General features: G+C 41.4%; 1 protein-coding gene across 4 annotated transcripts in view; it reads left to right on the top strand.

Annotated features, from left to right (window-relative positions):
• The first annotated feature begins 6 nt into the window (after nucleotides 1-6).
• The window catches only part of DHX35 (DEAH-box helicase 35), a 42264-nt gene continuing 16900 nt past the window's right edge, over nucleotides 7-25370 (top strand). For 2 of the 4 annotated variants that reach the window (XM_081916797.1, XM_081916796.1), the window contains exons 1-11: nucleotides 3971-4117; nucleotides 11221-11354; nucleotides 11715-11807; nucleotides 12517-12594; nucleotides 15832-15936; nucleotides 16445-16506; nucleotides 18057-18126; nucleotides 18747-18806; nucleotides 20607-20719; nucleotides 22461-22557; nucleotides 24859-25017. In XM_081916797.1, the coding sequence (XP_081772923.1) occupies nucleotides 4078-4117; nucleotides 11221-11354; nucleotides 11715-11807; nucleotides 12517-12594; nucleotides 15832-15936; nucleotides 16445-16506; nucleotides 18057-18126; nucleotides 18747-18806; nucleotides 20607-20719; nucleotides 22461-22557; nucleotides 24859-25017 (1011 nt within the window). In that variant the 5' untranslated portion in view covers nucleotides 3971-4077. Of the gene's footprint in view, nucleotides 26-3969; nucleotides 4118-11220; nucleotides 11355-11714; nucleotides 11808-12516; nucleotides 12595-15831; nucleotides 15937-16444; nucleotides 16507-18056; nucleotides 18127-18746; nucleotides 18807-20606; nucleotides 20720-20940; nucleotides 21169-22460; nucleotides 22558-24858; nucleotides 25018-25370 lie in introns of those variants that run through there. The other 2 variants (XM_081916794.1, XM_081916795.1) reach the window with 2 other exon arrangements.

Raw genomic sequence — 25370 nt, 5'->3', positions numbered from 1 at the left:
CCAGTACATCCAGCTTCTTTGATGAGTAAGTATAACATCTGTTCTGCACTTGTCAGAAATCGATCTTTTTGTGTGGCAGCACCTGCACTTTGGGAGAGAACAGCTACGGGTAGTAGAGGCTTGAAAGCTATCTCTGGTGAAAGAGGCTTTTGGGTCTTTGACAGTTTTGCTTTCCTTACAATATAGGACACAATGGGGACTGTTTACACTCTATATTTCCAAAAGAATAAGGCTGCAATCCTAAACTTGCTTACCTGGTGGTAAGCTCCACCGCATTCAGTGGGATTTCCTTCTGTGTAAACATGATTGGGATTGCAGACTCAGTCACCAAAATAACCCCCAACATAATCTCTGCCAAGAGACTACAAATTCTCAGCTCAGAATTTAGCGTTATTTTTATTTAAAGTATGCCAACTGACACATTTTCTTACTGTGTTTCCCCACATGCTAGCCTGGGCTTCTTTGGAGAAAGGGTGGGATATATGTTTTATTAATAATAATAATAATAAATTGGGCACTGCTTGTTAAGGAGGAGACCTTAAACTCTCATGGGATACTGATCCCCTGGAAATCTTATTCTACTATATAACAACAACAACAGCAATTTATTATTATCATTTATTACTTATACTCCGCCCATCTGGCCGGGCCTTCCCAGCCACCCTGGGCGGCTTCCAACAGGATATTAAAAGCACAATAAAACATCAAACATTAAAAACTTCCCTAAAAGGGGCTGCCTTCAGATGTCTTCTGAAAGTCAGATAGTCTATTTCCTTGACATCTGATGGGAGGGTGTTCCACAGGGCGGGCGCCACTACCAAAAAGGCCCTTTCTTTGCCTGCTCCTTTAGTTTAAGCCTTTAGTTTGAGATCTCAGCAGGCAGTGTACACATGCTGCAAACATATTTCTGCATGCACAAGGGCTAGAAGCTTGCATATCTCAACAAGCTGAATTATTCACTGCCCCCAACACATTTTGCAGGATTCTGTACTGCTGTGGTACTGCAGCACACAGAATGCAGTTTCTCTCTCAAAAGTGGTGCTTATTTTACCGCATCAGTATTCCTCCACTGGATCTAGGGCCATCTTTCCCAGCTCTTACAAGTAACGCATAACAAACAGAAAATTAAGACTGCTGGATAGTACTGTGTGGTAACTAGTTTTGAGAGACATGATACATCTTGTTTGCCTTTCAAATGCCAATAACTTAGAACATTCTTTTCCACTAGCCTTCGGCTGTAATCCTATTCATGCCTGCAATCCTATACATACATAAACGCTTGAGATGAAGTCTCATTGACCTAGTATGACTTCTGAGTCACGAGCATAGGATCGCACTGTTTTATTTCTTGTCTATAAGTGAACACTATTGATTGATGACAGTGCATTTCCTAAATGGAGCCTAGTGCAATTGACTGAATGAACAACCAGCTGAACATTGCAACACATTTATTTGACTGGAATGGAATGCAGATGGTTTGGCAGCAAAATTCTAGCTTTTAGATAATAAATAAGGAAAAGTGAATTGCATTTTTAGTAACAGGAGTTGTTGCAAACTAAGCACATTCTGGTTTATTATTAGTGTGAAGTGTTGCTTGGGAATTCTAAGAAAGCAAGGGGGAAAAAATTCAGGTTTGAAAGATTGTCTGCTATCTTGATTCAAAATGGCATTCAACTATATCTAAACATAGATAAATCTCCTTGATCTCAGGAAGCATTATGCAAAATTTGGCTATGATAGCTTGGTGAGCACATTCTTAGAGAACAGGCAACCCCAAAATATAGTAAGTTATTAGTTAGAGATGAATGGAGGCTAGACTTATGCTGGTTCCAAATCTGCATGTCACATTCTGGTTGCTCTTTCTATCTGCTCTTCTCAGATGAAATTTCAGTTTTGAAAGCTGCAGAGATGAGTGGATGTTGGTCAATGCCCTTTTTAACTACCCTTTCATTCTGCAGTGAGTTTATGCCTGATTCACAGCGGAAGTAACAGAGGTGTGGTTGCTTGCAATGTAAGAATCTGGGAAACTGTTTGAAACCACTCCCCCATATACATAGCTGGAGCAATCCTGTTGCACTTTATTTTTTTATGAAGCCCTACTTTAGTTTGGTGAGAATGCTGAATTTAATGGCCCTTATATTACAGTGAACAATTCTAGAGTGGCCTCTGCTATGTTTGCTTGCTTTACACATGCTGGGAGATGTTCTCTTATGAGAAAAGTACAGTTATCCCCTTCGTGTTGTCTAAACAGCTGCATCCAGGAACAAGTTGCCCCCAGTGGTTTTTTTTTCTATAAAAAGATGTGATGGAGCTCACTGTGAACTTGGTGCTGGAGCCGAGCTCCAGCTGAAAAAAAGAAGCCCTGATTGAACCTCACCTTGTGAGAACTTGGCCACACAGGCCCAGTTGTAGCAGCACCATTTCTGATTCCCACAACTGCAAGAAGGACCTCTTATTGAGCACATCTGCCTGGGGAAAGGGCCATACTGCAGTAGCATCCACCATTCCTGCAGAAAGCCCCAGGTTCGAATCTTGGCATCTTCTGGTAGGGCATGTCCCTGGCTGAAACCCTAGGTTGCCAGACGTCCCCGTTTCCTGGGGACAGTCCCCGGATTTACACATCAGTCCCCATACAAAATCCATTGAAGTTTAAAAGTGTCCCCGAGTTCATTGAAAAAAATCTGGTAACCTTACCCTAGGGCCGTTGCCAGCCAGGGTCGGTGATACTAATCTTGATGGATCAATGGACTTGACTGCAGATAAAGCACTTTCCCCGAACAGTGAGCTTGTGTTGCCCAGCCCCTCTGTCTTGTCCAGTGCCAGATTTACGTATAAGTTAAAGAAGCTGTAGCTTAGGGCCCCACTCTCTTGCCCCCCCCCAAAAAAAAATTAAAGGGAAAAATACTTGATGTACATTTCCAAAATGTAAGATAAAAAGCAAGCTTTGATGAAATATGTATTTTGTTACGTGCAAATGGCTTTAGATACCTATTGGATCCATAAATTACCATATAGCATATATTTAACAGAAAAAAGCAACAATTTGTTGTTGAGAAAGAACTGCTGGACATATAAAGGGCTCTACTTACCTTCAGTAGTTTAGGGCCTCATCAAACCTGAATCCGGCCCTGGTCTTGTCTGAAGCCCGTGGCGTGGCTCAGCCAACCCAGCCTGACTCAGTTCCTCTCCACCTCCGGGTGCCAGCGAGGCAAGGCGCCTCGGGCTGCGACCCAAGGGACCTGTCAAACTGGACGCAGCTTCCAGTTCAGACGTGCCAGATGAGGAGCGCGTGGGTTGCACGTGGGATGAGGAGCGACTTGAACTCAGCGCTCCCAGATTGATGCAGAGGACGCCCGTCCATCCCTCCATCCTTAGCCAACGTGGGAAACTTGGGAGAAGCCTCCAGCGAGGGAAACGGGTTCAGGGCTCTAAAAATCCCTTGTTTAGGGCAGTTTTTAATGTTTGATTGGGCGGCTCCCAACAGAATATTCAAAGCGCAGAGTGGCTGGGCAAACCCAGCCAGATGGGCGGGGTATAAATAATAAAATTATTATTATAATTATAAATAAGAAGGGAAAGCTTCTTGGGTGCCTCGCTCACTGCCTGCCACGGGACTCCTGCGCCGCAAATGGTGGTGAAAAGGACAAAATAAAGCGGCTCCTGCTCCTTATGGGATGCAGAGAGCCCGATTGGAATTCGCTAGGTTTCCCAACGGAATACAAGACAGAATGCAACCAAAGCAAAGTGAAGCAAAGCGGCAGAGACGCCTGATTCTTTATTTTGGATACAGAACTGCACAACAGGACAGGGCTTTTATTAGGGCCGACTGCAAATACCACGCAAGGCTTTGCATTTGTTCATGAGGCAGCACCATACAAAAAAAACAAAGCTCCCGCTCTTCCCCTTGCAGCCAGCCTGGCTGGGAAGGAGGCGGCGGTGGCTCGAGCCTGAGAGTTAAAGCAACTATGGCAACCCCGCATCCAATAGCAAAGCCCTCCCCGGCCACGTGACGCGCACTCCGGGGCCGCGCTGCTGCGGAGCGGGCTCCTTCGCTTCCTTTTGACCTTTCACCCCAAGATGGCGGCGCCCGTCGGTCCGCTGAAGTTTTGGAAGCCGGGTAAGGGCTGAACCTCTTGGGGAAGGGGGGTGGGAGTGCGAGAAGCTGGGGCGGGGGGCGCTGGGGGGAAGCTTTGGCGGAAGCGCCTCTTCGCGCGGCTGGAGGGCTCGGTGGGCGGGGTCCGGAATGCTGCGAGGCGCTTTCCTTGCGGAGGACGGAGAGGAGGAGAAGCCTGTTTCTCTTCCCCCCGGCGCTGCAAAGGATGCATTGTCTGGGGGTGGGCGGGGTGGATAACCATCCCCTCACCCCAACCCCAGGCCGTGTATTCGTGGAACAAACCAAAATAAAAACACTGCAGGCGTGTGAGGCTCCTTAACGGTCCTTCCTCGGGAACGTGGCGGCGTGAGAGGGGGTACTCTGCACGTGCTCGAGAGCACCTTCACCCGCGCCATCCTTACGCTGTTGCTGCTGGTTTGAAAAAACGGGTGTTCGAGTGAGCTGTGCTGTAAACGGAGCTTATAGCGCTACTCCCAGCATCCTGGTGGGATATAGATAGATATAGATGATAGATAGATAGATAGACAGACCCCTAAACATTTTGTGAATCTAAGTTTGGCCTCATTGAGGGGCATTATTTCAATATGAGTAAGAAAATGAGAGTACCCCATTTAGTTATTTTTTTAGAAAAAAAGCACTGGATAGATAACTAGATAGGTATAGTATATTGCAGTGAGGGGGAGGGTCTGTGTTGGAGACCTCTTTCAGTTTCACTGCTACCTGTTAATAGGTACTCAAAACCGCTTTGAACCCCTGCCCCCCAATCGTATGTTATATAAGGCAAAAACATTCCTCTTCTTCCTAGCTAATTAAACAATCTATGGCCTTTTAAACTGGGGGGGGGGGTATCGTGTTTATTACTATGTAGTGTATTTTTGTGTTAACTGCCATGTGATCGTCAAAGCATGGTATAGAAATTTAATATGAATGAATGAAGGAAGGAAGCATAATGAGCCTACACTCAGCTTAATAGGCAAAGAACTTCATTCTGGGTTCCCATTCCGAACCAGGCTCATTAGGAACTCTGTTCTGCTCAGTGGAATTTACCTTGGGGTAAATGTTCATATGGCAAGACTGCAATCCTTATATTTAATTGTCATACTTCTACCCTGCCACTTGGAAGAAAGCTGTATTATAAACCATGGGACTTTTTCAGTTTAAACCTAGCAGTGATCGGATTTGCATCTTTTCTGCCTACAGTTTATCAAACGAAAAAAATGCTTGTTTCAACAGATGTTAACGCAATGGTTCAAACAAATGGGAGAACTTTAAACCATATATGTAATTTGTTGCACAGAGCTGTAATAATAATATAGAATATAGAATATTAAAAAGGCAAAATTTGAAAACAAGGGACATCTGTGAAATATTAGGAAAAGCTTGTGTGTGACTGAAAAAGCAACAAGGTCAACATTTTCATCTGGTGAAATTAGATCCCGTCCTCATTGGCTCATGGCTTATGAAACAATACAAACTTAGCAGTAAAGGGTTTCTGCAGTGCTAAGCAATCTGCATGCTACCTCTTTGATATATGCATGATGCTCTTGAGATGATTGTCCTGGCGTGAAGGATAATTAGCAGACAGTGTTTCACTGCGTGGATGAAATTTTATAGGCCTATTAATATTTATTTAAATTAGAGTATTGCTCACTTTGGGGTCTGGAGCTAACCTGCCCAAAAATTCAAGAACAGTGTTTGTAGTAATAGTTTCTTTTAGTGTATATTTCTTTGTGCCTAGTCAGAAGTTATTACACGTTTTTGTTTGCACTGTTTCTATCATAAAGAAAGTGCTGCACAGGAGTGTAAGTAATTGGGAGAGTTATGCTTCCATTTTGGTAGAACAAATATAAATAATAGCCTTTAGGCTGCAATCCTATACACACTTACATGGGAGTAAGGCCAACTGAACACATTTAAATTTACTGCTGAGTAAACATGCATATGATTGCACTGTTATTGTTATGTAAATGTTTGTTTTGGGTATATGTGAAATTGTTTAAGTCAACTCATTGCAATCTTATTTACTCACCTGAGAGGGAGCTCAATTGAACTTAGTGGGTCTCTTTTCTGAATCAACATGCAGAGGATCAGTGGTGGACTTTGGGCTCTCAAATTTCAGCGGCGCCCTCTGTGATGCTAAAATTTGGTGCCCTCACTTGCGCTCCATTCTACAGCATTGTTGTGGCGCCGCACCCTAAAGCTGCCTCTGATAGGATTGATCTTTGAGTTAGGCTAGGAAACTTACTCAGACAACTACTATCCTATGACTGTCCTAAATCAACATTCAGCTTCATTGGATGTCCCCAAATTCTAGTATTATGGAAGAGGGAGAAAACCTTCACCAGACCTTGCCTAATTTTATCATGACCTTTACTCACATTCTGTCTAACCTAAAAAAAAATATCTGTCTTCATCCGGGAGTTGCTCCAGCACTGGTTTTTTACTCCTTTCAGACCCTTTTCTGTTTAATATCCTTTTTTGGGCATAGCAACTGGAAATGTGAATACAGTGGTACCTTGGGTTACAGACGCTTCAGGTTTCAGACACTTCAGGTTACAGACTCCACTAACCCAGAAATAGTACCTCGGGTTAAGAACTTTACTTCAGGATAAGAACAAAAATTGTGTGTCGGTGGCGCGGCTGCAGCAGGAGGCCCAATTAGCTAAAGTGGTGCTTCAGGTTAAGAACAGTTTCAGGTTAAGAACGGACCTCTGGAACGAATTAAGTACTTAACCCGAGGTACCACTGTAATATTTCTAGGATAGTCAACCATATATCTGTATGAAGGCAGTGTGATACTAACAGATTTATTTTCAGTTCCTTTCCTAAAGATCCCTAGCATGAGAATTGGATGTTTGTTCCTATTCTTGTTTTCTGTTCTCTAACCTGTTGCTGATTCATAAAGCGGATTTCTTGCCTCATATTATGTGATTGCAAATTTATTCAGGAATCATTGGTGAGGGACTTCATCAAAAGTTTTTTGAAAGTTGAAGTACACAATATTTTTCCAGATTTTCCCCTATCTACATGCTCACTGACACACTCAAAAAGGTTAGTCAGATGCTAGTCAGTCTTGCTCCAGCAAGACCTGCTCTTCTATATGCTTGGTAATTTTATCTACACATATTGATTGGCATTGAGGAAATCATTGCTGCTTTTTGAAACTGGTTCTTTTGAGCATACTGGATGGTAAATTTAATCTGAAAGTGTTTTTTGTTAAGTATTATACTGCCGTTTATTTACCACAGGCAATGTTGCAAATTAAACCTTCCAACTCTTATGACCTTGACTGCCATAGAAACTATAATTTGATTGGATTTTAGGTTCTACCAATTCTTTTGTTAGCTTCTGACAAGAACATTGCATTTGCAGAAGTGATGTACATGATTCATGCCATATATATTTATGATACATCTTTGGACATTGTGTTGCTTCTATTGATCACCAGCATGAGCCAAGTTTTAACAAAGATTGTGCTTGAACTCTCAGATATTTTTAATTGGAACTGACGAGAAACAGGCTGGGAAGTAATGGCTCTTATTGCCTCTGCAGGAATAATTTGAAAGTGACCAATTACTTCATTATTGCCTGAATTCATTTTTTGTGCACCTGTAGAATATGGTGACAGATGTATAATGAATGTGAAACATTAGCTATCAATTATGAGTTGTATACAATTAAGCCCTCCTCAGCGACCCCTTGAAATTGATAAAACCAAAGGTAGTCACGTTTATTAACTTCAATGGGTCTGTTAGCAGGACAAGTATTGAATTCTGCATTATGCCTGTATTGTCCCCATGCTGATACCTTTCCCAAGTAAGATCTAGTTTGTTTGAGGCGTGCTGGTTTCTTTGGGACCATTTAGTGCTGCACAGTTGCGTCAACAACAAGTCATGGCAATGATTTGTCCTTGAATAAGAAATCACCCAGAGATGATCTTCAGTTTGTCCAAAACATCAAGAAGAACATCCAATTGAAGCAGATTGGCTACCAAATGTGTTGGGATGCTGATGCATAGTGAGGAAAGTTTCATGCTTGTCATTATGGCTATGCAGTTCTGAACTACTTTTGACAAATCGACGAAATCTTTGAAGTTTCCTAGAACTAAAAGTCACGATCACATCTGAGCTTAATGAAGTAGAAGGTTGGGCTGTAAACTAACCAACTACCGAGAAGCTTGTGAATGATAAACAGTGCTACTCTACAAAATAACAACTTGACCATCATGACATATATAACCAGACATACATATTTATACTAACAGAAAACACACTGTTACGTTTTACTCAGAGGAGACCCATTGAAATTAATTGATCTAATTTAGTCATGTTCTGCGGGAGGCCTGGTGTGCTCTGGTCCATGGGGTCACGAAGAGTCGGACGTGACTAAATAACTAAACGACAACAAGTCATGTTCATTAATTCAGTAGGAGTACTGTGAATAAACCTAGTCAAATACCACCCCATGCATATGGACAAATATGTAAATGTGTCAGGAAAACCAAGTTTTGGAAAAACTGGGTGCATGGGGATCTTCAAAATTGTGATTGCAAGGATATATACACACACATGCTACTCATACTCTCCTGGAAATGTATCCTGACTGGGCCTAAGTCAGCCTGGCATAATTAGAGGTTTTCATTTATTGTGTTCTGCAACCATATGGCATAGCTCCTACAAACTGAAGGGCATCTCAATGAACTTGCGTAGGGAAAACTGCAAATTATGCATATCCATAATGATGGGGGTGTTGTTGTTTTCTCCTTGGAACATCAGTTGCGTGATTCAGCACTTACAGCTGTCAGTAGCTCTTTAGTAATCTGCAGCAAATCCACAAGGATTAATGATATGGTTTTGAAAGGTAAATTTATTTCTGACTAAATGTTTGTTTGTAGTTTGTTTGTAGTTGTTGCGGGCATTATTAAGTGAGCCTTCGAAAAGATAAAACATCTTGAAACATGCATCCTATATGTGTGATAAGTCCTTCTGAGTTGAGCAGGCTCTGTCATCATCGGCACACTTCTTATGGAGCTAAGCCATACTGGATTCAGTGAAATTATTTCTTAATAAATGTACATAGAATTGCTGTCTTCAGGTCCCTATTCAATGAATGCATTTAGGATTGGGCCTTGCAGTTGGCTTCTGTGCATGCCTACTCAAAAGTAATCATTATTGATATCAGTAGGGCATTCTCATAAATAAATGCATAATTTGTTAGAGTGTGGTGAACTGCATTCCATCATTAATAAAGAGAAATGAGGGAGTGGGGAAGTTCTGTGCCTTGTAGTTAGAAAATGGCATGTGCTAAATATGCTGAATTTTCTCCTTTTTTAATTTCCAAGCTTTTAAATAAAGGCTTGCCAACTTACCTAGAAAACCCTCCGTCACTCCTGCTTCTGAGATTTTAACAGCCATAGAAATTAGCTGGATTGATTGTACGCTATGAGAACCAGCATAACCCCCTGCTAATGTCACTGAATACACTAGTTGTTACAGACAAACAGTGGCAGCCCCATTAAAGACACAGGAGCATGATTAGGAAAATGTTGGAACCCGTTTTTCTAACCTTATTTCAATTATTAAATTGGTCCCAATAGGCAATCCTGCTGTTCTAAATGGTGTCTCGCTTCTTTTTAATGTGGGTATTTCTTCCCTTTTCTCACCAGTTTCTCATTTTCAATTTTAAGTTTGCCTGATGAGAGAGTTGTAGGAAAAGCCTTCTCAGAATGCACCCAAATTCAAATAACTAAAACCTTTTGGTTTAACATGTCATCTTTAAGAGCTCTCCATGTTCACTCACTCTCCAAAATGTCAGGAAATTAATGCTGTTAAGGGCCTTAACTGACACGTTACTTGGCAATATTAAATGGTGTGATATCCTTTCCTGTGGATTGTTCCAGCTTCATAACTACCTTGGAGCTGGATGGCTGCCAGCAGCAGACTCCCAGATTTTTCTGTTCAATGGAATAGACACCTGGATCCTTTGCAACAGAAGTTATGATTCTACATTCTTCTTCTTCTTTGGTGATCACTCGTAGCCGTGTGCATTTCTTCAGATACATGCACACGAAAGCTCATACCAAGAACTAACTTAGTTGGTCTTTAAGGTGCTACTGGAAGGAATTATTTTGTTTTGACTATGGCAGACCAACACGGCTACCTATCTGTAACTCGTAGCCGAGTAAGATTGTCTTCCATAAACACGGTTTTAACAATGAGTCCGTAAGTGACTGTGGAGGCCAATTCTGGATCCACACGTCCTTCCACAGTGGGGACATTGGTTTCCGGGCAGGAGTTGATCACGGTGTGGGTTTGCCAAGTGTGCCTTCCTCTTAGCACGTTTCTCCCTTGCGTCCTGAGTTTGAGTGTCTTCAAAGCCCATGACACCTTTGGTAAAGGCTGTTCTCCAACTGGAGTGTTTGCAGGCCAGTGTTCCCCAATTGTCAGTGTTTATACTACATTTTTTTAGATTTGCCTTGAGACAGTCTTTAAACCTTTTTTGTTTACCACCAGCATTATGCTTTCCATTTTTAAGTTCAGAATAGAGTAGTTGCTTTGGAAGACAATCATCAGGAATCCGCACATGACCAGTCCAGTGAAGTTTTTGACAGAAAAATAAATTTAAAACTTCATGGAGGATTCTACATTACAAGTACCCAGCTGACAGCCAATACCATCCACATAGAGTGACAGTGTTGGAAGGCTCTATTTAACTCGGTGAAACCTGTTTAGATAAAAATGGGGACAAGGTTTTATAGGCCTTGCATTGCTCACACAGACACACACTGGTTATGTATAGATATTCAATCCTTCCCATGGAAGATCAGCTGGGCAGTGGGGAAAGGTGGGTGGGACTTCCTGGGGCTTGGTGTGCTGTAATGAGACTGGCTAAGGGCCACATGCAAGCTATGTCTAGTGGTTTAAACAAACAAATTTTGAATATCTTAGAATTCACACTGGTTTGTAATTCTCCCTTGCATGATAGCCTTGGATGTTACAAAAGCTACAGAGGTTAATTCTGATAAACTTATCTTTCCACTTTCTTTGCATTTGTCTAAAAGTCCTGTCATCCTATTAGTTGTGACATTTATTTATTTGGTCATACAGGGACAGAAGGGCCTGGTGTCAGCCTTTCAGAGGAGAGACAGAGCGCTGGTGAAAGCTCTAGTGTTTCAGTGATCTATAATCCGTATGTTTCCCTTTCTATTGAACAACAGAGGCAAAAACTACCAGTTTTTAAGGTATCAATTTCTTTAAGTACTTTGCATTATCGTGCACATTATCTTCTGGGTATTTTACCATTTCTTCTACATTTTCTTTGCAGTATGAAAAATGATAGTTCATTTGCAACATAGAAAGTGCATTTCTCTGCAAAACAATTTTTTAGAACATTCAATTATTTTGTACAGTAACTCTAAGTGGATGAAAATGCACATGTCCCGCTATCAGTTTAGGCACATGTTGGATTCAGTGGGCTTTAAGGAGTTTGTGCTAGGTTGTAATCTATGCTGTTTTTGTGCAAACACTTCTCTCAGTTGATGTTTTGAACTTGTTTTCTTCAGCCATTCTAAATCACATTTGAATATCTATTTTTCTTTCAGCTTAGAAATCACATCCTTTATCTGGTAGAAAATTATCAGACATTGGTGATTGTTGGAGAAACAGGATGTGGGAAAAGCACTCAGATTCCTCAAGTGAGTAAGAAATGATTCATTTTTCTTCATCTGTAGGAATTTATATTCTTACCCTTCAACCCAGTACAGAGGGTAGTTTGCAAGTACAATAAAAGCAGAAGAATATATAAAAGCAGTATAAATGCAAAAAGCATTGTATAAATGGACTTCTGCTCTAACAATGGGACTTCACCTTTTTTTCTCCTGCATGCAGTCCATATTTTCTCTGGAGGGTCCCCTAGCGCTAAAGCAGATTTTGAGGGCACCTAGAAGGCTGCAGAGGAGAGATGAAGAAGTTGGAAGTCCTGTTGCATGAGCATCTTAGCATGGACAGTGTTGGGTGCAATACAGCATCTACAAAATGGATCAAATTAACGTTATGAGATAATATGACCTCTTCATTATGTGCCTGACAAGTCTCTCTGAGGAAGGCATTCCAAAACTGGGGCACCACCACTGACCGTTCCCTCCCCCCTTAAAACCCCTCACAATGCCCTAGATAGTAGGAGAACTTGTGAAACTCTTATGAGGATCATAGTGTACAACAGGAACATGTGGAGACAGGTGATCCTTCAGGGACCCTGGCCCCAGGCTGTGAACTTAGATCGATAGGAGAGGCAGGAAGGTTCCTTGTGCTAACAGGAATTGTTGGACCGGCTTCCACTAGTGCAACTATTTAACCTATAATTTTTATACCATCTAAGTTAATAACTTTGTTTCCTCATTATAGTATCTAACAGAAGCTGGCTGGACTGCCGAAGGGAGAGTGGTGGGAGTAACACAACCCCGGAGAGTTGCTTGTGTTTCAGTGAGTGCCTCCAGTTCAAACTATTTGTCTATGTATTATACTTTTGGGGAATGATAATATGTTCTAACCTTTTGTATAAAGGTAAAGGGACCCCTGACCATTAGGTCCAGTCATGACCAACTCTGGGGTTGTGACGCTCATCTCCCTTTATTGGTCGAGGGAGCCAGCGTGCAGCTTCCGGGTCATGTGGCCAGCATGACTAAGTCGCTTCTGGCGAACCAGAGCAGCGCACGGAAATGGCGTTTACCTTCCCGCCGGAGCAGTGCCTATTTATCTACTTGCACTTTGACTGTTGCTTTCGAACTGCTAGGTTGGCAGGAGCTGGGGCCGAGCGACGGGAGCTCACCCCTTTGCAGGGATTCGAACCGCCGACCTTCTGATCGGCAAGTCCTAGGCTCTGTGGTTTAACCCACAGCGCCACCTGCGTCCCAACCTTTTGTATAGCACCGTTTATATCAACTTTTGACGCAACCCAGTGCATAGCTAAGCATTCCTGAATCTCATTAAAATCCACGTGGTAATGGGACCTTAACTGGACTCCGTAACTGTCTTCTGACACAGAGTCTGAAAGATGCTGACTTGCTCAAGGCCCTATGTTTTCAGTGAAAATCTTTGCAATAGGGTGTTAGCCCAGTTTCCCCTCCTTTCTAATGATGTGTGTAGTAAGAACAAAGTAATTTGTTTCTTTCCCCATCACAACTGAGCCTGAATTCTGGTGAATAATTCCTTCTTGTTTTGACTGAAACATTGAACAAGTATTGGTGAAAGCTTCTTTCTCAAGGTTTGATATCCTGCTTCCAGTTTTTTGTTGATGGGTTTAAACTGCCACATCCTGTGGGTCTCTGAATGGAAGCCACTTGCTGGAATAACATCATGGTCAAGCAAATGATTTTACTTCGAGGAGATGCAGTGCATAGCAGTTTAAAACTCATCAGCTTAAAAGTAGGAAAAAAATATTTAAAAATTCCTTCCAGTAGCACCTTAGAGACCAACTAAGTTTGTTATTGGTATGAGCTGAGTATCTGAAGAAGTGTGCATGCACACAGAAGCTCATACCAATAACAATCTTAGTTGGTCTCTAAGGTGCTACTGGAAGGAATTTTTAAATTTTGATTTGACTACGGCAGACCAACACAGCTATCTACCAGTAATTAAAAGTAGGAAGTTAGGGAGGTGAGAACAGCTTTGTACAGAAAGAAGCATGTAACCATTAAAACATGGTTCATGGTTCATATATTTTTTTATTACAAGGGCTTGAAGTAGGGTGCAGAAAATATTTAACATTTTTGTAGCCCTTGTTCATTTATTGTGTGATTGTTCTTTGCCAGAAGGGTAGTTGTCATTGTTATTTTACAAAATATTGAACTAGCAGTTATGATGTGCAGGACTTAATTTTTTTTTTTTAAATAGAATGCTATATTACAGGCATTCTGTTTAGAGAGAATTTCTGCCTCTTCTAAAATGTGCTCCAGGCTGTGTATTTACACACAATTTGGATTTGCATTTTTATCCTTGTTTTTAGTTTGTTTCAAGGCTGCATAGTTTTACCATATGGCCCCTTTTGATGAACAAATGTGAAACATGCTTGGATATTTAAGCCTTTGGCACAAAAGCCTTTCATAGATCCAGTTTGTGCTTTCATTTGTAGCACTATAACTAATTGAAATTGATTTTTAGAGTGGGCTGCTTATTGCTGATAAGAACATTGTTAGAGAAAGCAGTCTTGAAGAAACATAAGCATGACATGGGGAGGAAGCCTAGTTCAGTTTTTGAGTGGTTGCAGAGGATTCAATTTTCAGTTTCGAGTGGCTACTGCAGATTCAATTTTCAGCCTGCCATCTCCAGTTAAGGGAGTTCAGGTAGCTGAGCTAGGAATTTCCTCTGTAGGAAAGCTGTTGCCAAACGGAACAGACAGTACTGGGCTAGTGGACAAGTGGTTTGGCTTTGTACAATGCAGTTTTTCTATTCATGTGAAGTGTGAGGGGTTTTTATGCTTGTTAGTCTCTCTCTCTTCAGTAAGCTGGAAATATTGGGAGTGCAGGAGATGAAAATATATTGCCTGAAAACATAGAGTGAAGAAGAAAGGGACAATGGGAAGATAATGTACACAGAAAAGGCTTCAGTGCTTTTGTGCAACTTATGCTTTGGAAATAGCCAAGCATTCTAAAAATAGGTCTGTAGAAGTGGTTACATTAGTCTCCTATGCCCAAACAGGAAAGTTCTGCAGCACTAAAAAATGGCAGGGATGTATTGTGGCATAACATTTGGTGGGTAGACCCCACTCTTTTGGGTGCTAAAAACTGGTGGTGTGTTTTAGACCCTTATCCTTGAGCAGTGGCCTTTTGGGTTGAAAAACCTAGTTGTATATGTTCAGGCATTTTAATGTTGAGACTTTTGCCATTCAAAATTTTGTCTTTTGAATTAGGAAAGTATGAAAATTGAGAGGGCGGAAAGCTAGCTGTTAATCTATTTATCCAGGAATTAAGCTGACTGTATGATTCCACCTTCCTATTTCTAACCATTCATCAATCCTATTTTTTAATTCACATAGGCTGACAGTAAGCCAGCACTGTATAAGTGGTTCCTGAGAGGAGATGTTTTTATCTGTGACCATTTGAGAAGTCTTGCGATGCATGCAAGGCACTGAGGGATACTAGGGAAAGTGTTAATACATTATGAAGCGCCAGCCTAACTGCTAATACAATTGTAGGCCGTTATATCCTGGGGCTACATCTGGCACAACTAGAATTCATCCAGAGTCAAGTGGTTGATTGTAATTGAGGGAATACATGCATTATAAATAGCTTGCCTGCTGTATAAATGGATTCTAGCTACATTGATGTTCCAGTGTCAGCTTTCTGAGTTTGATGGTGTGTATAAATAATAATAAAAATTATTTATTACTATTATTGTTTTGGCAATCAAAACCTTGTGTTCAGTCACTAATATGAGTAGAGTTTTCAAATATAGGTTGTGCTAAACCTGTAGGTTGTGCAGTCCCTGTAGAAGCACAGTAATTGCAACTCCACTGATCCTAAAAGATCCCTGTCATACGAGGGATGCTTGTGCAGAAGTTATATAATTGTCCAACAGGATTAGCTCAGTTTAGCCAAATTAGCTGAATTCAATTTCTAACTACAGACACATGTCAATTATTATTAATGAGGCCTAGTTCAAGAATTAAGTTTTGTTTGATATCTACAGTTTTAAACTTCCTCCTCCTTCTTCTTCTATTAGATCGCAGGCCGGGTAGCTGAGGAAAGGGGTGCCTTGCTGGGTCATGAAGTTGGGTACTGCATACGATTTGATGATTGTACTGATCCACAAGCTACAAGGATTAAGGTAACATCTTTGAACAAATGCCTGCGACCCATAGGTGCAGAAATTTGTGTCCCTTGCTTTATCTTCCTAATCCAGTGAAATGTCTACCCAGCACTAAAACACTATTCCATACTCAGCACTATACATAGCAGCATACATAGCCAGTAGAGATTCATAGGCTGAGAAAACGCAGTAGATGCAAGAGAAACCTGCAAAAATGTACATGTTGCAGCACCTGTTCAGTATTCCAGACAGGTAGCCGTGCCCTTCTCCAGGGGACTCCATTTCTCCTCACCCCCACCTAGCGTTCTGTTGTTAGATAAAGTTGCTTGGCACTTCTACACAATTTGGAGTCCCCACAGTCACGCTGGTACCTTCTTGTATGTGGAGACTGCTTTCCTGGCTTCATAAGGATGCATTCTTGGCTCTGAACTTTGGAAATGCAGGGAATTGTGTATCTGTTGTCTAGAGTTTTGTGTTGCTGAAGTTGCCAAACAAGTTGTCGATTGTTCTTGTATCTGTGTTTTAGTTCCTGACAGATGGAATGCTGGTGAGAGAGATGATGGCTGATCCATTGCTAACAAGATACAGGTTAGGCTAACAACCCTTTAAACTGCTGTATACATTAATGATGTAAGGCTTCCCCCACCTTTTCCTTTTGCTCACATTTATCTTTAGTTTGGTAGCAGTGATTAACTTTTCATTTTGCTTATTGTTCTGCAATTTGCCATGGATGCTTATGGAACTTAATAAAACAATAACTTCTGAGCACCACCTTCTGTAATTGTGCATCAGATTAGGAGCAGCACCAATGAAGTACAGTGCCCTTGATCCCAGAGGAATACTACAGTTCATCAGGGTTGAAGAACCTCTGTCCCAGGGTCTGAATGCAGCTGTCTACGCTTCTGCATCCAGCTCTTGAGCCTCTTCTCTCAGGCCACACACCCTTTGCCCCAGGCTGTACCCTTCACCAGTCCTGTTCTGTGCTGTCCTTGACTACATTTGCCAGGCGCAGATGTGTCATTGAACTGTGTTAATGCCTTCTTCTTGTCCGGGTGGAAAATGGAGGGGTGTCTGTGTAGAAACCCCTGACTCTTGTGTGATTGGAATGTACAGTGGTACCTCGGGTTAAGAACTTAATTTGTTCTGGAGGTCCGTTCTTAACCTGAGGTACCACTTTAGCTAATGGGGCACGATTTCTGTTCTGTTCTCAGTAATGCGCTGAACCGAGGAAAGAGTCACATTTGTTGCTCCACCCACTGTTATTACCCAGTACTGTAGTCACACCCAGTTTTACCTCTGTCCCCACCTGTACTGACTGTTGGGATATTGCCGGGAAGACGGGGGCATCAGGCTGGCCCCCAGCTGGCTCCAGCCACCGGCCGGCAGCTGGTCTCCCTTGGAACAGCATCAATTAGCGACACGAGCCTCAGATACATTTAGAGACCTGTGCATGCTTTATCAGCAGAGTGCATAAATCTTCTCACAGCAGAAGAGGCGGACAGAGAAATGTGTAAGCATAATGTACAGCATTTTATTAAGCATAGTTCAGGAACAAAGGAAAGCATGTCTGCTTCCCTTCGTCTCCAGCAAAACAGCAGTAATGCAAAAGCTATATACAGAGAGAAGTTCCCAGCAAGTGCTGGAAGTAAACAGGCATGTGACATACAATAGTCATGCCTGTTCCCTTTTAAGGAGGAATGGAACTATATCCTAACACTGACATGCGGCCTCCCAAAGGTTGCTCATAAGGAAATGTGGCCCTTAAGCTGAAACCGGTTCCCTGTCCCTGGTATAAATGAACTTGCACGCACAATCTTCAGGCCTCACATTTTGTACCTTTACCATAGGGAGTCATTGTCTTAAGAAAAACTATCCCTAGCATTTCATTACCCATTCCATTTTTCCCCCACAGTCGTGTTTAATTTATGGTTATTGCAGCTCTGCTGGAGTTTTAAATTCAGCTGAGTCATAAATGTGTGACTTTCAAGATCAGCTTGCATACTACTTCCATAATTATTTGAATTGTGCCTATTATATAATGTGTTACACTTGGTAAATTGGAATTTTTCAGGTGGAATTAATTTCAGCTTTCATTGATATCTCATAATTGGAACTCTGCTCTTTTCTCTTTGATTCAGCGTCATCATGTTGGATGAAGCCCACGAGAGGACCTTATATACAGATATTGCCATTGGCTTATTAAAAAAGGTTAGAGCTCTCTTTGTGCATCCTACCTCCATTCTCCCACATTTATTTAATTTCTGAATTGAGCAAAAGATCATCATGTTTCTAGAATTATAACCTGCTCAGAGTGTCTATTCAGTTGCCTGTGTTTGTGAGCTGATTACCTTGGTCCTACTATCAAAGAGTTTGCTGCTCTGTTAAGCTTGCAATGGTGCTAATTTTGAGTTGATTTTCATAATGGATGCTATTCTTGAAGGTACAGTTCTGATGGAAATAGCAACATGAATCCTACCATACTTGTTAATAGTTTACAGGCCTTTAAGACAAACAGTGCTAGCATCATTTCATAAAACATTTTCCTAAGGTTTGTAAGCATGATACACTGGTGGTGAGGATTATTTTAGTGGTAGCATACTACTTAAGCTCATACACCTACATGATTTTCAAATGTGGGAATATCTGGCTTGGTTTGCAATGCATGTACTCTGAATAGGATAAGTCATTTTCTGGAAAATAGAGATACTTGATTTGTCTATTGTTTTTGTATGCAGACCAATGTCTTTCTTAAATTATACAAACAGTTCTGGGATTCTGTGGTGATTAATCATAATTGAGGATTAAAAACCCCCTGCTGTGTCTCACAGGTTCAAAAGAAACGAGGAGACCTTCGCCTGATTGTTGCATCAGCTACACTGGATGCAGAGGTAGAACTAACATATTAGATTCAAATAATTTCCCCATTTTATTTCTGATAGAAAATGAAACAATTATCATCTTGTATTTCATTCTATAGAAGAATAATGGGGAGCCTGTGCCCCCCCCCCCCGATGTTGGCATCTCCTATCATCTTTTATCCCTAGCTATACTGACTGGGGCTGATGAGAGTTAGAGGCTAACAACATCTGGAGGTTCTCTTCAGTAGAATATGGGACATGGTAGCCTAATCAACACATTCATGCAGAGGCAGACCAAACCTCATCAGAATAGTTGGCAGTTGAACAAAATCACTGTTAAGTTTTTATGTTAACTCCCATTAACTTACTGGGTCTCTCTCTCTACCCCCATTCAGTTTGGGCATGGGAACCAATTTCTTAACAATGAAAATTTTGGAGGTGGTGGAAGGGGGAAAGGGTTTTCAGCTTTCATTTTAATCTCACCCAGATAACTTTCGCAGCTGAAATGCTTGCCTTCCATTGAGGTGAACATTTATGAAGCCATTAAGATTTGTATTTCCAATCCAAGTAAAATAAAATTTGGATTGTATTGCCTACACTTAATCTGCTGGTACTAATGTGCATAAAGTTTAAGCTTAATTGCTGTTAGTTTTGGGTTACACTACACGCTATTTCCCTGAACTCTGTGAAATGAATCCCTTTTAGAAGGTTCTAGAGAAGATAATACTCAATTTGTGAAATTGTGTGGTCAGTTTATTTAAAAAGGGATTATATTTATTCATATTTATGAAATAGTTATTGCAGAAATTGCAACTTTTGCATTCTTTCAGTTTGATCTGTTTTTTTCTGTTTTTGATTAAAAATCAAAAGGCTGCACCATTTACATTGGTAACACAACTTAAAACTTCTATAGTCAGCCACATTTTCTCCAAAACATCTGATAATTACTAGATTAAGCAAATTAGGAAGAAATTACAAAACCAAGGATACCTATACTGGTTGCTACTTTGAAAAATATTTCAGCACTAGTTATGGGGAAATGTACTTGTTAATGTTATTAGGTTATATATTGAAGTATGTTTTGTAGCAGCATAAAATATCAGAAGTTCACAGAGATGGATTAAATTGCTGGACCTCCATATGTTCTGAGCTGGGGTGGCAAATCTGAGCCTGCAAGCTGGGTCAGACCTGCCTAAGTCATTCTAAGTAACTTAGCAGGAACTAATGTCAGTTTACCACCACCAGCAAAATCTGTGTCAGAAGTCTTCTCCCTCTTTGCGCATCCTGTCCCCAGCTGCTTGCAGCGATACATGAGGGATTGTAGGTGTCTTTGCCAGGTTACCTGGGATGTTTTTTCCTCTCAATCACAACACAGCACTAGGAGGAAAAGTTCTTCTTAAATCCCAGGACTGTATGCTCTTCCATACATATGCAGATAAGTAAATGAAGTCATAAGTTGCTCACAGTAATGTCTTGCTTTCTAGAAAATAACAGGTGATATCCAACTAATCTGTTCTGTTAGTGCAAGGATTTCCACTTAAGCAGTTGAACTCGCCATGTGTCTCTTAAACTTGATCTGGGGGTTTCCCCAGTCCTCCAGAGCAGATGTGAGGAGGGCAAGGAACACCCACAGGGAGATGAATGGGGGCAGGTCCATTGCTCAAGCAGAAATCCATGCCAGTGACAGAATGAGTTAGTTAGGTCCCTCCGTATGCTTAAATTTTGAAAGAGAAAAGTAGCAACACCCTGCTTTTGGCTCCTGAGTTAGGAACTGGACTCTTTTAAACAACGCACTGATTTTCAAAAAATTGTTTGCTATCTTTGCCCTAGAAATTTAGGGATTTCTTTAACCAAAATGAGACCAGTGACCCAAGCAAAGATACCAGCATGATCCTTACAGTGGAAGGGCGAACATTTCCAGTGGATGTCTTCTACATTCAGAGGTCTGTTCCTGTTTAATACTCGTAAGTGGTGACTAGAGGAGCGTGCATCTTGTGACACCCGCTTGTCGACCAAAAGTCTGGGCGGGAAAGGGAAGCGTTAAACGGACCTTAGGTATTATTTTAAAGAGTTGTCTTTACGTGGGTACCGGCACGTTGAGGATGTAAACCTGAAATCTTGCTTTCCAATTGAATGTGTCTTTCTCCTATTTTGTGAGCAACAGGCGCAGACTTCAGTGGAGGAGGGCTTCGGGAACCTTCCCCCGTCCCCTTCTGCACCGGCCAGCTGGAGCAGACTTCAGACGAGTGCTACGGGGACTCGGTGGAATCTTCATGCTTTTCCTCCCCTGGAATCTTAGTCCTTCCCTTCCCCCTCCACAGAAGGGATATGGGCAAACCTGGCAGCACCTTCATGCCCTCTCTCCTCCTCCTCCACAGAAGGAGATGGACAGGTCCGGTGGCAGAAGTGGGCTCGTTTTTTTACCCCTGCACACACAGTGCTTGCTTTTGTGCTTGCGCTGGGCAAGGAAATGTGGGTGTCATAGGCGGATAATCGTGTGCTTTGTGAATCGTGTCCCTTTTATGTTCTTGCGACCTTACTATGTTTGTGTCAGGCATCTTTGAGGAATGCTCGAGTAACAGTGGCAAAACATTCTGGGAGAGTAGCCATGTTAGTCTGGGGTAGCTGAACCAGCAGACAGTCTTCAGGGCTTATTGTATCATTAGATGCATGAAGCAGTGCGTATATATGGGTGTAGTAATTTAGTCCTTTGTTTTTCATTCATTAAACACTGTATGAGGTGATTGTGTATTATGCAAATATTAGAAGCTTGAATTTCCAATCTCTCCAATTTTTATTTTAATATTTTTAAATATACAAATTTCTATTCCTTTCTGAGGAAAACTAGGACAGCTATTTGATTTAAAAAAACAACAACACCTGGCTACTTACTAGTGCATATAGGGCTGCCTCATATGTGCATGTACATAACTTGATTCCTATATGCTTGGTCCTACCAGCTGACTGGGTGCACTGATTTCACTGGAAAGCTTTTGTATGATGTGGTATGGAAATTCTGTGGATGGCGTTGTATCTGTGATGACCCTCTTGCATATGCAAGATCACATGATGCAGGCATTGAGTATTAAGCTTCCATGTGTGATCCAGTCCATAGTTAGATGTCAATTTTCATATAGGGCAATGCCATATTGAACACCTTCTCTGCATGTTAGAGGCTCTTACAAAATTTGCTTGTTGTGTTAAATTGGATATTGCAGGCCCTTATAATAGATGCATAGAATTTATTCAGGTAGTAAGAAGCAATTTTGTGTGTGTTTTACAATGCTGAGTGCTTTGTAGGCAAATATAAGTACAACTGAACTGTTTAAAAAAGTAACTTGTTTAGATGTCAAAGCAACATATTGATTGAACTGTTTTTCTGCAATTGTGAAATAAATTCTTGTGCGTGTATGTGATATAGAGATGGAGGACTCTCTAGACATTCGGGATTTGTGATCATGTCAAAGAAACTAGTGAAGTTATTTCAAGTGACTTGTGAAGAACTCAGAAAGTTCCAGCTAGCGCCAGGATTAATTTTTAGGTCATGTATCAAGCATACTTCAAGTATGTGAGCTGTCTGTATTACTTACGAAAATCTAACTATATATTCCTTTTTTTATCCTGGTGATAAGAGCAAGTTTTGCCTTCCTTACTTGAAACTCATGTCTATGCTTTTTCCAACAGTCCTGTTCCAGATTATGTGAAATCAACTGTGGAAACTGTTATGAAAATTCATCAGACAGAAGGTGATGGGGATATACTGGCATTTTTAACTGGCCAGGTAGACACAAAAGAAATGTTTGTCCTGTTGAAATTGTTACTTTGGTATAAGACATGTTCACTTTGTGCTGTGCAATAATTCTGAAAACATTTTTTTAATGCAGAATGTGTGTGAGAGGGAGCAAGGATGTAAAATGGTAGTTTCAATAATTCTAGAATTTAGGGTTGCTGCATACACCTGTTTGGGGTTATACTAAACTGTGAAATACCACTGTGATATTTGGGAAGCTTCTAAGTTGCCTGCTTCCACCTGCTTAGTATGGTTTTGCTTCAGCAGCCATATTTCAGTTCATTCAATCAGTTGTATTTCAGTACAGCTTGAGCTTCCCACTTACTCTGCCGGAACCATATAACACCGGTCCTGAGCGATCTGCATTGGCTCCCAGTACGTTTCCGAGCACAATTCAAAGTGTTGGTGCTGACCTTTAAAGCCTAAATGGCCTCGGTCCAGTATACCTGAAGGAGTGTCTCCACCCCCATCGTTCAGCCCGGACACTGAGGCGCAGCTCCGAGGGCCTTCTGGCAATTCCCTCATTGCGAGAAGTTAAGTTACAGTGAACCAGACAGAGGGCCTTCTCGGTAGTGGCACCCGCCCTGTGGAACGCCCTCCCATCAAATGTCAAGGAAATAAGCAGCTATCCTGTTTTTAAAATACATCTTAAGGCAGCCCTGTTTAGGGAAGTTTTTACTATTTAATGCTGTATTGTTTTTAACACTTGATTGGGAGCTGCCCAGAGTGGCTGGGGAAACTCAGCCAGATTGGGGAGGGGGGTATAAATAATAAATTATTATTACTCTGCAAGCTACTCCTATTGTACAACAATACCATGCAAATTTAGCATTCCTTTCTGTTAAGATCCTCAGATGTGGTCCTTTCCATTTGCTTTTCCAGCCCTGGATGTGTCTGAACTGGTGCCTGTGGTCTTTGGTTTTAATTGATCATAGCAGCAACTTGTGAAAGTAGTAATGATGATGTACAGGAGAGAACTACACCAGCATTATGCTTCCTCCTCTACAAACTGTGTCCACGGTTGTAGCACCATGTATATTTCTGTCTCTAACACAGTATGCCTTCCTTGTTGCACAGATACAATGTAGGCTGTAGTGACAGGAGATGCAGTGGAGCGCACTTGACTTGGCAAATCACAAGTGTTAAAAATTCCCTGAAATAATTTTGACAATATAGAGGGAATTTGGCCTGTGTGTTTCAGATGTTTGGAAGCTGCAATCTCAAATGGAGATGCCATTAAAACATGTAGATTCTGAAGACTGTCACTTGTACTGCTAGTATGAACTGTTCTACTACCCAGGGAGAAAGAAAATTTATTACAGTACCTCCAAATTAATCATAACAATTGTATTACCTGTATGAAATAATTATGTGCGATTATGGAACTCCTTTTTGGAGTTCCAGAAATGGAGAAAGCATAGTTATTTTGGTCAATTGAAAGGCTGAACGATTTCTTACAGCACTTAAAGGAAAGTATTTGCAGTTAAAAGTTGTCTTTCCCTGCTACAGCTTGTAATGTGGAAGGGGGGTTTCCTGGAACTATCCCACTGTGTGGTCCAGCTAGCTGCTGAAGCTTGCAGTTCTCATCACAAGAAAATCTTAGTTCAGTCAAGAGAGAGAGAAAAAGCAGAAATAACTTGTGCATCTTCTTGTCATTATTTGTTGTATACAAAGCAGACCTCTTGATAACTTGTGATTCGGCAGTTGGATGTTATGCAGCCTTTAAGCATGAACTGCAAAGTCGGATTCTCATTCTTGTGTGTCTGCTGGAATGGAACGATAAGACACAGTAATTGCAGGGGTCAGCAGACTTTTCCAGCAGGGGGCCGGTCCCTCTGACCTTGTGGGGGGCCGGTCTAGATTTTGAAAATAAAAATGAACGATTTCCTATGCCCCACAAATAACCCAGAGATGCATTTTAAATAAAAGCACGCATTCTACTCATGTAAAAACACCAGGATGGCCCCACAAATAACCCAGAGATGCATTTCAAATAAAAGGACACATTCTACTCATATAAAAAAACACTGATTCCCAGACCGTCCACGGGCCGGATTTAGAAGGTGATTGGGCTGGATCCAGCCCCTGGGCCTTAGTTTGCCTACCCATGGAATATTGGATAAAGATCGCCGGTCATCTGGCAGCTTTTAAATAACACGTGAGAAGAAATTCTAGCAAGACACTAAAGTATTTTGTTTTTTAAATTCTCTAAATCTGCTTCAGTGTCCATGATATGATATTGGAGCTTGAATGCATTTTGATCTGTCACTTATAATATTGATTCTTTTCTAGGAGGAAGTGGAAACAGTTGTTTCTATGCTGATAGAACAGGCCCGGGTCCTTGCTCGCACAGGGATGAAAAGACACCTGCGAGTTCTTCCAATGTATGCAGGATTACCTGCTACTGAGCAGATGAAAGTGTTTGAGAGGGTATCTCCCAACGTTAGAAAGGTAAAGTTGCTTCCGTTGTCATAAATGAATAGGGCACTGTGCTTGCGAATTGGTGGCATTGCCCACCCTCGATTAATGTTTCGCAACATTGCATTTGGTAACCACATGATAACAATGCATTTCCCCACGTTACATTTGGTAACCGATGCTATAGGGTTTTCTGTAAGTCTCCCTCTTGGGATCAAAGCCATGTACCCTTCTTGTTAAACAAGAATTTTTACTCATTTTTATATTGCTTAGAGCAGCCTTTCTCAATCTTGGACTCCCTGATGTTGTTGGACTACCACTCTCATCATCTCTGACTGCTGCCCCTGCTAGTTATGGATGATGGGGGTTGTAGTCCAATAGCATAC

Source organism: Podarcis melisellensis (genome assembly GCF_964234715.1).
Source record: "Podarcis melisellensis genome assembly, chromosome: 6".
NCBI lineage: Eukaryota > Metazoa > Chordata > Lepidosauria > Squamata > Lacertidae > Podarcis > Podarcis melisellensis.
This window is presented reverse-complemented; position numbering and strand designations above follow the sequence as displayed.